The 18,380-nt window shown below is 40.9% G+C and overlaps 1 protein-coding gene across 1 annotated transcript in view; it reads right to left on the bottom strand.

The window, feature by feature from the left end:
• Positions 1-18,380, bottom strand: part of PHACTR1 (phosphatase and actin regulator 1) — a 535,135-nt gene that overhangs the window by 492,831 nt on the left and 23,924 nt on the right. The window contains 1 exon segment of the mRNA XM_029242440.1: positions 6,381-6,527. Within this exon segment, the coding sequence (XP_029098273.1) occupies positions 6,381-6,527 (147 nt within the window).

Below are 18,380 nucleotides of genomic sequence, written 5' to 3'. Positions count from 1 at the left end.
ACTCATATCCACTTTATCACCTACTAAAGTGGATGGACGGGATATGAAACAAAATATGAAAATTCTAGAGTTTTTCTTGTATCATACAATGAGGAAAAACTTATATCTATTATTTGTCCCTTCAGGCCCTCTTCAGTTTATACGTAACACTGGCTATAATGTATGTTCCCTATGTCACTTTATTAATGAAAGAGAAAAATAGCTCTACAAGTTATCTTCTCTTCCCACTTGAATTTTAATTATTTTACTTGCGCAATAAATTATGATGAATTGAAGTTGCGTATATCAAAGAATAACTCCATAAGGAACTTAAAAATAGTTTTGGTTAGTATTAAAATGTATGTATGTAAATCTATTAATGTGCACTTATTCTGACCAACAGTTTATTTGCTCCTGTCAGCTTATATGCCTGTGAAGAAAAAGGAAACAAAGTTCTTTGTAGTTCATGGTCAAGTTTCACAGACAGTGCCTAGAAGTTAGGATTATTCTATTTGTGAATTCCAAACGGGTACATTGCAGCTTGACTGAATCTTGCCATTTAGCTACTCTGCATACATATTTCCCTTCCCTGGTAATTTAAAAGGATAAAGGGAAACTATAGATCTTATAGGTATACTCATTTCATTTTAATTATGAAAGAACAGGCTACGAGACTTAAAATGCCAATTGGGAACTGGATTAATATTTAGTTACCTGACTTTCCATTTATTGCTAAGCTTTCTCTAATACCATATTCAACCATACAACAAACACTTATGGAGCATCAACTGCGTTAAAGACTCTAATCCCTGAATATTCAAATTTAAAACATTTTGATTAATATGGTACATATAAATGTGTCTTCTGGCAATTCTTAGTTATTATTAATAATTTATTTTAAATTACTATAATATATATTAATTATTCTTTTAGTCAAACTTATTTTTATAACTTAGCTTTGATCAAATATTTTAATTCTTATTGTAATTATGCTAGTCTATATGTTTTATACCATAAATTAGACTATACATAAAATCAGTGGCATAGTATGTATCCATTAGCACAGCTAGAGTTAGAAGTGCCAATTATTCACACAAATTTTTTAGATTGGATGGGACTTTCGAGATTTAAAAATCTAGAGCTGAGTGAATCAAACCCACAAAGGTTAAATGACTTGCCTACGGTCTTAGAGGAAGAGATTAGAATCAGTTCTTCTGACTGCTGATTCTTATTTTTATATAAGACACACCTCCATCGTCTTCCATGAAATTAGAATATATGGGCATATACAGACAAACCAAACAAGAAACTTAGCATTTAGTGATAATAGTAAATACAATACTTAGATGTTAAAAAAATTTTTTTAACAGTGCCCAGATCAAAAGATCCTAAGAAAATTGAACCATGCAACTCAGATTTCATGTTTTAGTTATCTCATAAATGTATGAATTGTTGTTGAAACAATGACATCGTAAGCAGACAAGTTAAACATTCACGGCAAAGGGTTTCCTGTTTTCTCTTGGTGTTAATTACTCACTTTTCTGTACCTCGTGTACATTATTTATGTTATCTGGAGTGGTCTTCATTAGTACCACCTTAATGCATGACATAGTGAGATTACCGGGTTAGCTAGCTTTTCCAATGACACAGAAGGAGGACAAACCTTCAGAGAGCCCCACAATAGAGGCTCCTGGTCAGCTACACGGTCAGCTACTTGGATTCTGGCTACTGAAAGCTAGAAGCAATACTTTAAAGGAGATTTGGGGTCCACCAAATAAAAGCCAGACCCACATGCTCTGCCTTCAATTTGAAATCAGTAACAAAAATATTGTGAGGGATACATGCATAGGCATTCCTCAGCGAAACAGTGAAGGAGAATGTTTACCAGGACCTTCAGATTGGTTCAGCATGACAATATTCACAATTCTGCCTAGAGAGAGTCCTCATTGCTAAATGACAATAACACATTCTGAGATGTCACTTCTCAATATCAGGACTTTTATAATTTAGCTAAGGGATAAAGGTCTTCCTCCTCAAGAGAGGTAGAAAAGGGATCTCAGTTTAAAACTTAATATGACTGACCCAGCCATTCTTAAAAGTAGCCAGAGAGGGGGCTTCCCTGGTGGCGCGGTGGTTGAGAGTCCGCCTGCTGATGCATGGGACACGGGTTCGTGCCCCGGTCCGGGAAGATCCCACATGCCGCGGAGCGGCCACAACAGTGAGAGGCCTGCGTACCGCAAAAAAAAAAAAAAAAAAAAAAGTAGCCAGAGGAAAGCCACTTCTGACTGCAATTTTCTTCTAGGCCTGAAAGAGTGGAGGAGACCAATGGAGTCAGAAACAAATACCCCTGGCTAACATCAGGGACAAAAACAGATCTCAGCCTTCCAAAGAGGATAAAGTATTCTGGGGTTGACCATGCTATTAATTTGAAGTCTCCTCCATACATACAAAGCAATTCTGAAATGTCAACAAAGGTTAAACATACATATGATTAGAGAAGTACTTATTCTTCTCAACAGTGCAAAATATTGGTTTTGTGTTTTAAACAATCCTATATCATCCTATGACTAGCTTTCCTTCTTTTGACATCCCTTTAAGAACTTTTAGATGTGCTTAAATCTTCTATGTATCACAACACTTTCATTCGTTTTGGTGTGTAATTATGGAGAACCTTTCTGTTTCAGTACCTTCTATGTATCAAATATTCTTCTATATACTGTTAATGTAAAAACAAATAGAATAAACTAGCCCACGGGGAAATATTTGCTAGATGAGCTGCAAGTCTACATCGCATTCACTTCAATGCGGTGAATGAATGACCTCATGAGGCAGGGTAAGTTCTTACGAGCTAAATGGAAGTGATGTTCATTACGGAGTGAGAACACAATTAGAAACACTTGCTATGAATAATGTGCACACACTCTTCTGTTACACAATGTCCTTTTAACACATTTGAATTTCTCAGGGAAAAAACTTCTTCCAGTGTTTTAAATGAGATCTAACGTGTCTGAGTAACTTTCAGCAAATACGTTGGCTTCATTCTCTCTAGCATGTATAGTGTCTTCAGCAAACAATCAACTATCAATGTTTGCAGATACTAAATGCTAAACAGAAGTTAAAAAGTCTACAAAAGAGGCTCGTTTAGAAAAATAAAGTCATGGTTCAGAAAAAACTGTGTTCTCTACTCTCTCAATTTAGACTGAACCTTGAAATTAGCGTCTTCATAAAAGTGATGAAAGACCCACATTTTGCTGCTATTCTTTGACGGACTTGGGACTGTAGGATTATATGCTTCACTCAAGCTGTGGAGTTATTTCTGAAATGATATTATTAAGTACCATCAGGGACAGGGTGTAGTTGAAGGAATGCTTAAGTATTGAATCAGTATTCAAAATGCTCAGTCCACTTTATCTGGCAAGTGTACACATTAGTTTTAAGGGAGTTGGTCCCCAGATGATTTCATGATATCATGATTTCCAAGTAAAATGAATATGTGTATATTTATTTCCTTGAAGCATTACTAAACCTCTCAAATATTAAACATGGGCTTATATAAAATGAGTGGGTGTGAGAAAGGGAATGCTATACATAAATAGTTTAAACCAATAAAGAATTTCTCTGGAAAGAATAAAGGGTAAGTGACTAGGGGTAGGAGAGGAGCGGGAAGAAAGGGCAGATGAAAGCTTCCTTGCTTAATCGTTTATAAATTGTTGTTAAGAGACAAACAAAATTCTCTCTATGCCCAAATTATGTAATTTATCCAGAGTATGCAGGCTCCTCTCTTCAGCAATGCTGATAACGACGCTAATAGTTTAATTACAAGTTGCTGCTCAAGGAGATAAACAAGGCTGTTTGCTTTTTAAACCGGGGGTTACAATTACTTTTAAACGCGAGGGAAAGGCACATCTGCGAGTAGATCTTACTATGTCAGAAAAGCAGCCCGAAGCCAGCTGGAAAATCAACAAAGCCCCAGGAGTGAGCTGCCGGCACAAAATTAGAGCAAAACCTCCCGATGTGAGCAGTGGAGCAGTGGGCGTGAGGCGTAGTAAACAGGCAAACGTAGGTGGGCAGGGATAGAAAAGTTTTCGGTGGCCAGACCGTGCGCGTTTTCCCTGGGATTCCATCACAGAGAGGGACTGAGCACCCCTCCCTCTGCTGTCGGGCTCACAGTCACGCCTCTCACCCAGCCCTTGGCTTCAGCACCACCGAGAGGACAGCTCCCTAGTCGCAGAGCAGAACCCTCAACAACTGCCCTCCTCTGTCCTTGAGAAACATCCTCTCCCACTGCATTTCTCTTTCTTGCTGCTGTCTTTCTTGACACTGTGCTTTTAAGGCTACTCTAAGGAACATATTCATAAGGGACTGGGAGCTTGTTTGGCTTGTTTATTTCCAGATGGAAGGGAGACAAGTCTTGTCTGAAAAGTCCAATCTTTTCATTGGCCTCCAGAGCAATTTACGCAGGATAAAAGACTGCAAGTCACTGGCTTTAATCTGGTGGCAAAAGGGTTCAGCCCAACTCAGCAGTAGCAGAAACTTGAAACTCTTTTTTAGTGCTTTATTTTATTATTTTGTTGTAAAAGCACCAGTAGTAGGTAAACAACCTTATTAACTGCCTCTTTAGCCCCTTTCCTTCTCTGCTAAGCCAAAGACACCAAGGGAATATACCAGAGTTTGATAGCAAAGGAATAATTCTTAATTTCTCTGGGTCAGAAAACAATCTCAATCCTAAAAGGAACTCTTCTCAGTCCTTTCCAAGACCCCTCACATCATATTCTGAACCTGGAACATACAAGTGAAGGATTAATAGTTCCAAACGGAGACCATAGGCTACTACAGCCTGCCACAAAAACTGTCAAAGCCTCCTCCAATAAAGCCCTCTTTCTCCAGTGCCAAATCCAGAGGCAAACATTTCAGGGGTGACGAGAAAACACAGGGTTAAAAAAATCAAAATCACCGAGACAGGAAAATTACACTCCAAAGAACTTGGCTACTTCGGCATTCAGTTACCATCCTATCGGTCATAAAATATGGTTCCTTAGCCAACACATCTTGTTTCTTTATGCAGAGTTTTCTCTTTTGTTCAAACTTCTCAATAATGTGTAAAATAGTCATTATCTGAAGTTTCTCTTTGTTCCAGCACACACACACACACACACACACACACACACACACACACACACTTTGTTTGATTCAGTTCCATTTTCAAGGGCTGAGTTTCCTAAAGAAAAAGGTATTGATATCATGTTCTTTTTAAACTTATTTTGAAGGAGGATCTTCAGGAAATGCCCTCACTCTTTTTGCACTGGAGTTGCGAGAATACCAAGGGATTCTGGAAAGGAAGAGACACAAGCTTGGAGGGAGATACTTAGCAGTCTTTCAGAAAAGGCAGCCCCGTGAAGTTAGTAGCGAACAACTTCCTCTGGGTGATAGTGACCATCTACTAGTAACAGGAGGTGAGGTCTGCCTGTGAATCCGGAGCTGCAGCAGCAGTGGAGACAGCGGACACTGGGTGCTTCCTTTCAGGTAACCCTGACAGCTCTCAGTTTGACTCCCTGAATCCCTCAGTCTTCTCTGTGGTTCATTTCTTCCTTCTTTCTTTCTCCCTCCCTTCCTTTTCCTTCCTCCCTCTCTCTGGCCCTCTCTCCTTCCCTTCCTTCCTCTGTCCTCCTCTCTTCTCCTTCCCCCTTCTTTCCCTCCCTCCTCCACGTCAGTTACCCTTTTCACTTAATTCCATCTGGGCCACTTTGGGCACCAGTTCCAGTGACAGCTTCCTATCATCACCCCATATGCATCCTATAGACCATACTATTATTATCATCACTACGGTTGCTTGCCAAGTGCTTGGTCCCGTTCCCAGCTGTGATCCCCGCCCGGCCCCTCCTCACTCCAAAACCGCAGCAGGCGTGTATCAACCCGGCAAAATCACCAGAGTCTGAACGTCACCAACAAGTTCCACCCTGTAGTAGCCCCACCAGCAAACCACACCAGCGGAGCCTTGCCAAACCCTCTGCCCACAGCCGGTGGAGCATCCCGACCCAGCTCTCGGCTACGCCTACGATCATTGTTATCAGTGACAACACATCCTTCGCTTCAAGGAAGGGGAAAGCCCGCGTGCGACTCCCCGGCGGAGGCAGGGCTCCACGCACTACCCTCCCCCACCTGCTCAACACACACACACACACACACACACACACACACACACACACACACACACCTCCTTACTCGGCACACAAAGAGAGCGAGCGAGCGCCAGGGACCCGGCTGGGTAGGAAGTGGGGCGGAGGGGAGGGCACGGCCGGGAGGAGGAGGGGGACCACAGGAGGGGCTGGGGGCCGAGCCAGCCGGGGAGGAGGGAAGGAAGCGGCGTGGCGGAGAGAGCAAGGCAAGAGCTTCGTCCTCACCTGCCCCCAGGGTGAAGGAGATCCTGGCCTCCGCGAGGTACGGAGTGTCGCTCTTGGAGCGGACTCTTCTGATGGGCCGCCGGTCTATATCGTCCTCCGAAGATGCCGCCATTAATGTGGGAGGCAGAAGCAGGGTCGCCCGGCGAGCTGAGAGGGAGGAGATGGAGAGAGACGGAGGGAGGCGGAAAAAGGGGGGGAGGGGAAGGAAGAGGCTCACCCGCAGGGCAAGGGGGAGGGCAGAGGGGGATGGGAGAGGAAGGGAAAGGGGGCGGGGAGGGAGGGGGGAAGAGAGGGGAAAGGAGAGAAGAGGGAGAGAGAAAGAAAGAGAGCAAAGGAGAGAAAAGGGTGAGGGGAGAGAAAGAAAACCCGTTAAGGATTTATGGACTGGAGCAGGGATCGGCCCAGGCCCGGCTTGCGCTCAGGGCTCCCCCTCATTGCACTCAGCCACAGGGCCAACGGGTCAGTGCCCCAGACGGACACCCCGCCTCCTGCCCGCAGCCCCAGTTTTCAGCTCTTGGCACAGGTAGGCTAATGCGAAAGGGAGGACTCCAAAGCAAGGATGCCCAGTCAGCACTGTGCCCTCTCCCGCCAAATGCACTTACTCCGCTTGCTTTTCAAGTGCACACGAGGGTCTCCTTAACCCACAGGATTCTCTGGGCTGAGGATGCCCGACCAGATAGCCCAGCTTCAGCTTTCCTTGCGTGAGTTATTATTCCTGGGGTGCGAGCCTAGGCCCAGCTGGTCATGGAAGAGAGCACGCTATATCGAGTACCCCTCTGCTCCCTCTTCCCCAACCTGGAGCTCAAATAGAGATGGAACCAGATCTGGACTCCCTGGAAGCTCTCTTGCAGGCCCCCGTTGAGCCCTAGAGGTGGAGCACAGAGGGAAAGTGTATATAACTTTGGGGGCAGTTTGGCAGTAAAGTTTCTAGAGTTGATATTCTGAATGTAGACTAGACATATTCATGCAGAATTGAGTGGCTTTCTTACCACCACGGGTTTCTAGGATATGTTTATCTCTACGGAAGTACCCATTCAACTTTTTATTTGGCGATTTAGAGCATGAATAATAGTCTTTGGATTGGACCTGTAATCTCTATAACTCTCTACCATTGTTTCTGAAGGAAAGGGTGAAGATCAAGGGCACCTTACATTTCTTTGAATGTTTGCACTGCAACCTTCCCATGTTACACAGCAGCCAAGCCTAGAAAGGTTTCTGGAGTGTGAGTCACAATGGTTCGCTGCCCCTACTGAACCTATTGATGGGCTCAACTCTTTGATGTCTGTCTTCCAGCAGCTTCAGTCGCGTCTTCTTGTGGCCCAATGTTGCCACATTTCTTTCTAATGAGAGCCCACCTGGAGTACACAGATAAATGTTACCTTGATTCCCTCCCTGCTAAGGAAATCTCAGTGTCAATTCATGCCCTTCAATCTCAGAGGATGAAGTACTGCTTCAGCTCTGCAAGACTTCCCTCTCCATTTCACCTGTCGTTTCTAATTCTCACCCTGTATCCTTGCGCCCGCCCTAGAATCTTCAGTCTCTTTACGCTGGTCTCTTACTTCACACGTAGGTAGTAACTCTCCATCTGCCCTAGCCTTGCCGCTTCCTCAATCTCTACCATACTATTTCTCTCCCATTCTGTTTACCCTTCCTGTGGAACGCTTGGCCCCACAGCCTTCATTTTTTCACTCTTAATCCCCTCCTTGTATCCCTACCACTACTTTTTATCCCTACCACTCAGTCAAAGTTACTTTAAAGGCCATCAACATCCTTTCAACAGTTAAGTCCATTTCTTTCTTGAGTAATCTATCCTTCTTGAAATAATCTCCTCCTTTGGCCTCCCTGTACTAGACTAACTTCCTAATCACTAGATTTCTAATAGCCGCTTCCCTGCGTGTTAATTTGAAAATGCATATCCTGGCATTCAGGGCCCTTTATGACCTGACTTCCATCTGGCTTTCCAAATTCATCTCATTATTTCCCTGCAGTCTGTTCAGAGTTGTCCAAACAAGCCTGACTCATTTCTGCATCTGTACATCTCCTTGTTTTGTACACCACGAATTTCTTCCCCATAAACTTTCCATGTTCTCCCTCAGGAATGTGAGATAACTGACGCACTAGTCTGTAGCATGAATCCAGTACATAGTAAATGCTCAATAGATATTCTTTTAATTAAAAAAAGGGAGGAGAGGGAGAAAGCAAGGGAGCAAGGAAGGAGAGAATAGGAAAAAAGGAGTGAAGGAGGGTTATGTAACTAATGAGTAAATGAGTAGCTAAATTGGGGACCAAATCCATGCCTGACCTAAAATCCTGTCTTTAACCAGTACATTGATTTGCTAAGTAGATATATTTGGTTGACTATCCATATTTTAAATTCATTTTCTATGATACTTGCCTCCTTATTATTTCCCATTTATCTCTGTTAAACATAGATTAAAAATGGATGCCTCCTATCCCAGGAGGAACAACAGGGGTATTTGGCTCATCAAATGAACCACGGAGGTTAATGCTTTTTGATGATTAATCAGGCTGCAAACCAATGTGATTTTAACATTTAGGTGCAAGCTCTTAAGGACGTGCAAAAGTAGGGAAATAAACTCCAACAGTTCTGAATACTGTATAAACTATACCTGTCTTTGAATTAATGCAGTGCCATCTGATTGTCCAAATTGTTTGGGATTCCCCAACCCCTTGTATTTTCATTCATCAGCTATGTCTTTAAAAAAAAACAATAAAGCCATCTGAAGGAATACCTAGTCTTAGCTTTCTCTGTTTCTTTGATGTTACATAATAATGGTTCTTCACATAGAGAAATAAATATTTGAATTTGTTTCTTATTCATTCAGCATTTTAGAGGATTAGGAACTAATAATGCTACAATTTTAGGTTTACCTCTCCTCAAAAGAGTTTAAATGTACTTTCATATTATCTCTTTCATATGGACTATTACTATTGAAATAATTCTAGATATATTTTTTCAAAAGAGACATAAAAATACTACATCTATCCCCATGTTCTTGAATTATCTTATGATATTTTCATTTCTGACTATTACCTTCCATATTTTTGGCTTCCATAATTTACTGTCTTCTTTGTCTCATCTATATTTTCCCATTATCTTTTCACTTTGCCTCTTTTTTTCTCTCCCATATTTCTTAGTTATTTATAACTCCCCTACAAAGTCAATCCCAGATCGTGTATCTCAGTCTTATCCTGTATTAAGGGTTCACTCCTTTATGAAGTTTTTACTCTCGTGGGCTTGTCCCAATGTTTCCACATTCTTTATTCTTGGATTCCTTTCATATATATGACCTTTCGTCATAAAATATCGGACTAAGTAACATCAGGGGAAGAGCCCTGGGGTGGGAATCAGGGCTGGTGGAGGCTGCTCCCAGTCCTACCACTACCTCACCAAGTACCACTGGGTAAGTCACCCTGTCCCCTCAGCTAGAGAAGTGCAACCTCTGGCACAAAAGTAGACACATAGGTTGTAGGAACAGAATAGAGCACCCAGAAATGAACCCACGCTTATACGGTCAATGAATCTATGACAGAAGAGGCAAGAATACACAATGGGGAAAAGACAGCCTCTTTAATCAGTGGTGTTGGGAAAACTGGACAGCTACCTGCAAAAGAATCAAACTGGACTACTTTCTCACACCATATACAAAAACAAAAACAAAAAACAAAACCCAAAAAACTCCAAATGGACTTAAATGTAAGACCTGAAACCATAAAACTCCTAGAAGAAAACATAAGAAGTATGCCCACTGACAACAGTCTTAGCAATATTTTTTTGATATGTCTCCTGGGGCAAGGGAAACAAAAGCAAAAATAAACATATGGGACAGCACCAAACTGAAAAGCTTTTGCACAGTGAAGGAAACTATCAACAAAATGAAAAGGCTGCCTACTGAATGGGAGAAGATATTTGCAAATGATATATCTAATAAAGAGTTAATATCCCAAATATACAAAGCACTCATACAATTCAACATAAAAAAAAAAATCAACTCGATTAAAAAATGAGCAGAGGATGTAAAACATTTTTCCAAAGAAGACAAATGTCCAGCAGGCCCATAAAAAGATGCCCAATATCACCAATCATTAGGGAAATGCAAGTTGAAACCACAGTGGGATGTCACTTCATGCCTGTCAGAATGGCTTTTACTGGGGAGATAACAAATAGCAGGTGTCGTCAAGGATGTGGAAAATAGCGTGGAGGTTCCTCAGAAAGTTGGAAATAGAACTACCACGCAATACAGCAATTCTACTCCTGGGTATTTGTCCAGAGTAAACAAAAATGTGGATCTGAGGAGATATGTCCAACTCTATGTTCATTGCAGCACTGTCTACAGTGTCAAGGATATGGAGACAACCTGGGTGCCCATCAATGGATGAATGGATAGAGAAAATGTGGTATATATATTCAGTGGAATATTACTCAACCATAAAAAAGAATGAGGTCTTGCCATTTGTGACAACATGGACGGACCTGGATGGAATGGAGAAGGACAGATACCATGTGATCACACTTATATGAAGAACAAATGAACAAACATAACAAAGTGGAAGTGGAGTTATAGATGCTGAGAACAGACTGGTGGTTGCTGGGAGAAGGGATTGGGGAGTGAGAGAAGTGGGTGAGGGAGATTAAGAGGTATAAACTTCCAGTCACAAAATAAATGAATCATGGGTAAGATATGTACATTGTGGGGAATATGGTAAGTAACTATGTAATATCTTTGTATGGTGACGTATTGTAACTAGACTTATCAATGGTGACCAATTTGAAATGTATAGAAATATGGAATCGCTATGTCATGCACCAGGAACTAACATAGTGTTGTAGGTTAATTATACTTCAAAAATAAACAAACAAATGAACTCATAGAAAAAGAGATCAGATTTGTGGTTACCAGAGGTGGGAGTGGGAGGGGGAATTGGATGAAGGTGGTCAAATGGTACACACTTCAGGTTATAAGATAAATAAGTACTAGGATGTAATATACAACAGGATAAATATAATTAACACTGCTGTATCTCATATATGAAAGTTGTTAAGAAGTAAGTGCTAAGAGTTCTCGCCACAAGGTAAAATATATTTCTTTTTACTTTGTATCCACATGAGAGGATGGATGTTCACTAAACTTATTGTGGTCATCGTTTCATGATGTATGTAAGTCAGATCATTATGCTGTGCACCTTAAACTTATACAGTGCTGTATATATCTCAATAAAACTGGAAGGAAAAAATGTAAGCATCAGACAACGTGACCTGAAGGCCCTACCGAACTCTGATACTCTATAAGTATTTACAGCTATTCTTGTATCTCTGCTTCTTTCCATAAATATCCATGGCATATTTTGTCTCTTAATCTAAGAAAATACATTGTTCCTTTGATTTGTAACCAATTATATTTAGGAAACCACATGGTATCCATACTTCTCTCAAGTGATTTCATATTGTTCAACTCTGTTTTATGTAACTATACATCCTTTAGAATCTGTTTCTTTTTCCTCATACTGTTTGCATCAGGTGGCAACACCCATATGATTGTTGGTGGTTTGCGTGTGTGTGGATGTGTGGATGTGTGTATAGAAAGGATTGAATTCAACCATGGCCTCAACAACTTCCAAATACAGTGGGTTTTTTCGTTTGTTTGTTTTTGTTTTTTAAGATTGCTCTTTTTGAATGTGATTGCTGACTCAGGATAAGGGCCATTTTTGTTTCTTTCTGTTTTCTTTTTTTTTTTTTTCCCTAAAGCCAGTCAATATTTTAACACTAAAGACACTTATATGCATGTTATATCCAGAGCTAGAGTCAGAAAAAGAGAAGCAGCACGATAAGGGGCTCAAAAAATAACATTTTATACATCCATCACCGGCATGGAAGAGGATGGAGATGGGGAGGGGAGGAAGAGAGAAGAGTGTAATATTTCATCCAGACTAACTCTTCAGGTGAGAGAAGCTTATCCTTTAAAAATATTACTCAGGGCTTCCCTGGTGGCCCAGTGGTTGAGAGTCCACCTGCCGATGCAGGGGATGCGGGTTCATGCCCTGGTCCGGGAAGATCCCGCATGCCGCGGAGCGGCTGGGCCCGTGAGCCATGGCCGCTGAGCCTGCGCGTCCGGGGCCTGTGCTCCGCAACGGGAGAGGTCCCGACAGTGAGAGGCCCGCGTACCGCAAAAAAAAAAAAAAAAGAAAAAAGAAAAAAGAAATAAATAAAAATATTACTCAAAGTGTGCTTCTAGGACACCTCTACATCAATATCACTTGGAATACTTGTTAAAATGTACATTTTTCAGGCTCCCAACCTGGATCTATGGAATTCTGAGGGGATGAGACCTGGGTACCTAGATTTTCAAAATATTCTTAACTATGTCCACTCTCATCACTTGGGTTCCATATTTTACTGGAGGTCTTGGCCAGGGCAATAAAGTAAGTAAAAGAAATTAAAAAGTATAATAACTGGAGAGCAAAAATACAATAAAATTGTGATTAGACATATATGTTATGATTGTATATGTACATAATCCATAAGGATCTAGACTATTATAAATAGTAAGTGAATTTTACAGCATCACTGGATATAACAGCAGTATAAAATAATGATTTGTTTCTATATACTAGCAAAATAGAACATGTAATTTTAAAAGGACCATTTACAATAGCATCAAAACCATCAAATATCTGTGAATAAATCTAACAGCGGCTGGGCCCGTGAGCCGTGGCCACTGGACTTGCGCATCTGGAGCCTGTGCTCCGCAGCGGGAGAGGCCGCTACGGTGAGAGGCCCGCGTACCGCAAAAAAAAAAAATAAATAAAAATAAATAAATAAATAAATGGACTACTTATAGTAGAAGATACCAAGACATTATAAAGGTATAGAATTCAAAAACAAAGTAAGATACAGTAGTCCCCCCTTATCTGCGGTTTTGCTCTCTGGGTTTTAGTTACCTGTGGCCAATTGCAGGCTGAAAATATTAAATGAAAAATTCCAGAAATAAACAATTCATAAGTTTTAAATCGCATGCTGTTCTGAGTAGCATGATGAAATATCGTGCCCTCCCATTCTGTCCAGGCCAGGATGTGAAACATCCCTTTGTCCAGCATATCCTAATCTTAGTCACTTAGTAGCCACCTCAGTTGTCAGATCTACTGTTGCAGCACTGCAGTGCTTGTGTTCAGGTAACCCCTATTCTACTTTATAATGGCCCCAAAATGCAAGAGTAGTGTTGTTGGCAATTTGGATATGCCAAAGAGGAGCTATAAAGTGCTTCCTTTAAGTGAAAAGGTGAATGTTCTTGACTTAATAAGGAAGGAAAAAGATTATATGCTGAGGTTGCTAAGACTGACAGAAAGAACAAATCTTCCATCCTTTAAATTGTGAAGAAGAAAAAAACAATTTGTGATAGTTTTGCTGTTTTACCTCAGACTGAATAAGTTCCAGCCATAGTGTGTGATAAATGCCTAGTTAAGATGGAAAAGGTATTGAATTTGTACAATAAGATATTCTGAAATACAGAGGTAGATCACATTCACATAAATTTTATTACAGTCTACTGTTATAATTGCTCTCTTTTATTATTGTTTTTAATCTCTTACTGTGCCTAATTTATAAACTAAACTTTAATATAGGTATGAATATATAGGAATAAAACAGTATATATAGGGTTCAGTACTATCCAAGGTTTCAGGCATCCACTGGGGGGCTTGGAATATATCTCCCACAGATAAGGGTGGACTACTGTAAATGGGCCAATGGAAGAGAATCTAAAAATAGACCAATATATAAATAGTCACCTGACTGTGACAAGAGTCCCACTGCAGTATTGTGGGGGAAAAGATGAACTTTTCAATAAATAATGCTCAAACATTTGAATATACATATAATGGAAGAAAATAAACTTTGATCCCTACCTCACAGCATACACAAAATTCAATTCGAAATGGATCATGGACCTAAATGTAAGAGGTAAACAACAAAGTTTCTAGAAGAAAAAATTTTAAGAGAAAAATATTTTATCACATCAGCAAAGATTTTTAAACAGGACATGAAAAGCATTAGCCATAAAGGATAAATAGGTATTTTGGTGCCATTAAAATTAAAAACTTCTTTTCATCACTAGACAATTAAAAATGCAACATACCAAAATATGTGGGATGCAGCTAAAACAGTGTTAATAGGGTAGTTTATAGTTCTAAGCATTTATATAGAGAAGAGTAAAGGTCTCAAATCAATTATCTAATTTCCTAACTCAGGAACTTAGAAAAGGAAGGGAAAAACAATCTAAAGCAAGGAGAAGGAAGGAACTAATAAAGATAAAAGCAGAAGTCAATGAAATTGAAAACACAAAGACAACAGAACAATAAATAAAACAAAAAGCTCATTATTGAGGAGCTTCAAGATGGTGGAAGAGTAACATGTAGAGATCACCTTCCTCCCCACAAATACATAAGAAACACATCTACACGTGGAACAACTCCTACAGAACACCTACTGAACTCTGGCAGAAGACCTCAGACCTCCCCAAAGGTAAGAAACTCCCCCAGCACCTGGGTAGGGCAAAAGCAAGAACAGAGACAAAAGAATAGGGACAGGACCTGCACCAGTCAGAGGGAGCCATGAAGGAGGAAAGGTTTGCACACACTAGGAGCCCCTTCATGGGTGGAGACTGCGGGTGGCGGAGGGGGAAGCTCCAGAGCCGCGGAGGAGAGCACAGCCACAGGGGTGCAGAGTGCACAGCAGAGAGATTCCCGCACAGACGATCGGGGCCGGCCAGCACTCACCAACCCGAGAGGCTTGTCTGCTCACCCACCGGGGTGGGCGGGGCTGGGAGCTGAGGCTCAGGCTTCGGTCTGAGCGCAAAGAGAAGACTGGGGTTGGCGGCGTGAACACAGCCTGCAGGGGGTTGGTGCGCCACGGCTGGCCGGGAGGGAGTCCGGGGAAAAGTCTGGAGCTGCTGAAGAGGCAAGAGACTTTTTCTTCCCTCTTTGTTTCCTGGTGAGCGAGGAGAGGGGATTCAGAGCGCTGCTTTAAGGAGCTCCAGAGACGGGCGCGAGCCGCGGCTAAAAGCGCAGACCCCAGAGACGGGCATGAGATGCTAAGGCTGCTGCTGCTGCCACCAAGAAGCCTGTGTGCGAGCACAGGTCACTCTCCACAACCCCCTTCCGGGGAGCCTGTGCAGCCCGCCACTGCCAGGGTCCCAGGATCCAGGGACAACTCCCCCCGGAGAATGCACTGTGCGCCTCAGGCTGGTGCAACGTCACGCCAGCCTCTGCAACTGCAGGCTTGCCCCGCATATGTACCCCTCCCTCCCCCTGGCCTGAGTGAGCCAGAGTCCCCGAATCAGCTGCTCCTTTACCCCGTCCTGTCTGAGCGAAGAACAGATGCCCTCAGACGACCTACAGGTAGCGGCGGGGCCAAATCCAAAGCTGAACCCCAGGAGCTGTGCGAACAAAGAAGAGAAAGGGTAGTTTCTCCCAGCAGCCTCAGGAGCAGCGGATTAAATCTCCACAGTCAACTAGATGCACCCTGCATCTGTGGAATATCTGAATAGACAACGAATCACCCCAAATTGAGGAGGTGGACTTCGGAAACAAGGATATATTTTTTTTTCCCTTTTTCTGTTTTTGTGAGTGTGTATGCGTATGATTCTGTGTGTGATTTTGTCTATATAACTTTGCTTTTACCATTTGTCCTAGGGTTCTGTCTGTCCTTTTTTTTTTGGTATAGTTTTTAGAGCTTATTATCATTGGTGGATTTGTTTTTTGGTTTGGTTGCTCTCATCTTTCTTTTCTTTTTATTACTTAAAATTTTTTTAATAATTATTTTTTATTTTAATAACTTTTAAGTTTAATTTAATTTTATCTTCTTTCTTTCCTTCTCTTTTTTTCTCCCTCTAATTCTGAGCCATGTGGATGACAGGCTCTTGGTGCTCCAGCCAGGCATCAGGGCTGTGCCTCTGAGGTGGGAGAGCCAAGTTCAGGTTATTGGTACTCACTCTTGTGGACCAACCTCCCAGCTCTATGTAATATCAAATGGCAAAAATCTCCCAGAGATCTCCATCTCTGGGATGGAGAAGGGATCAATAGCAGAATAACTGAGGCAGAAGAATGAATAAGTGACCTGGAAGATAAAATAGTGGAAATAACTACTGCAGAGCAGAATAAAGAAAAAAGAATGAAAAGAACTGAGGACAGTCTCAGAGACCTCTGGGACAACATTAAATGCACCAAATTATATTATAGGGATCGAATTATAGGGATCCCAGAAGAAGAAGAGAAAAAGAAAGGGACTGAGAAAATATTTGAAGAGATTAGAGTTGAAAACTTCCCTAATATGGGAAAGGAAATAGTTAATCAAGTCCAGGAAGCACACAGAGTCCCAACAGGATAAATCCAAGGAGAAACACATCAAGACACATATTAATCAAACTATGAAATATTAAATACAAAGAACAAATATTAAAAGCAGCAAGGGAAAAACAACAAATAATATACAAGGGAATCCCCATAAGGTTAAGAGCTGATATTTCAGCAGAAATTCTGCAAGTCAGAAGGCACTGGCAGGACATATTTCAAGTGATGAAGGGGAAAAACCTACAACCAAGATTACTCTACCCAGCAAGTAACTCATTCAGATTTGATGGAGAAATTAAAACCTTTACAGACAAGCAAAAGCTAAGAGAATTCAGCACAACCAAACCAGCTTTACAACAAATGCTAAAGGAACTTCTCTAGGTGGGAAACACAAGAGAAGGAAAAGACCTACAATAATAAACCCAAAACAATTAAGAAAATGGTAATAGGAACATACATATCGATAATTACCTTAAATATAAATGGATTAAATGCTCCAACCAAAAGACATAGACTGGCTGAATGGATACAAAAACAAGACCCATATACACGCTGTCTACAAGAGACCCATTTCAGACCTAGGGACACATAAAGACTGAAAGTGAGGGGATGGAAAAAGATATTCCATGCAAATGGAAATCAAAAGAAAGCTGGAGTAGCAATTCTCATATCAGACAAAATAAACTTTAAAACAAACACTATTACAAGAGACAAAGAAGGACAGTACATAATGATCAAGGGATCAATGCAAGAAGATATAACAATTGTAAATATTTATGCATCCAACATAGGAGCACCTCAATACATAAGGCAAATACTAACAGCCATAAAAGGCGAAATCGACAGTAACACAATCATAGTAGTGGACTGTAACACCCCACTTTCAATAATAGACAGATCATCCAAAATGAAAATAAATAAGGAAACACAAGCTTTAAATGATACATTAAAAAAGATGAACTGAATTGATATTTATAGGACATTCCATCCAAAAACAACAGAATACATTTTCTTGTCAAGTGCTCATGGAACACTCTCCAGGATAGATCATATCTTGGGTCACAAGGCAAGCCTTGGTAAATTTAAGAAAACTGAAATTGTATCAAGTATCTTTTCTGACCACAACACTATGAGACTAGCTATCAATTACAGGAAAAGATCTGTAAAAAATACAAACACATGAAGGCTAAACAATATACTACTTAATAACCAAGAGATCACTGAAGAAATGAAAGAGGAAATCAAAAAACACCTAGAAACTAATGACAGTGAAAACACGACGACCCAAAACCTATGGGATGCAGCAAAAGCAGTTCTAAGAGGGAAGTTTATAGCAATACAATCCTACCTTAAGAAACAGGAAACATCTCGAATAAACAACCTAACCTTGCACCTAAAGCGATTAGAGAAGGAAGAACAAAAAAAAAACCCCAAAGTTAGCAGAAGGAAAGAAATCATAAAAATCAGATCAGAAATGAAGGAAATGATAGCAAAGATAAATAAAACTAAAAGCTGGTTCTTTGAGAAGATAAACAAAATTGATAAACCATTAGCCGGACTCATCAAGAAAAAAGGGAGAAGACTCAAATCAACAGAATTAGAAATGAAAACAGAGAAGTAACAACTGACACTGCA

Source organism: Monodon monoceros, unplaced genomic scaffold (genome assembly GCF_005190385.1).
Source record: "Monodon monoceros isolate NGI ecotype Baffin Bay Population unplaced genomic scaffold, NGI_Narwhal_1 Super_Scaffold_3, whole genome shotgun sequence".
In the NCBI taxonomy this organism is placed as follows: domain Eukaryota; kingdom Metazoa; phylum Chordata; class Mammalia; order Artiodactyla; family Monodontidae; genus Monodon; species Monodon monoceros.
Note: the sequence above shows the minus strand (reverse complement) of the source record. Positions and strands in the feature narration are given on the sequence as shown.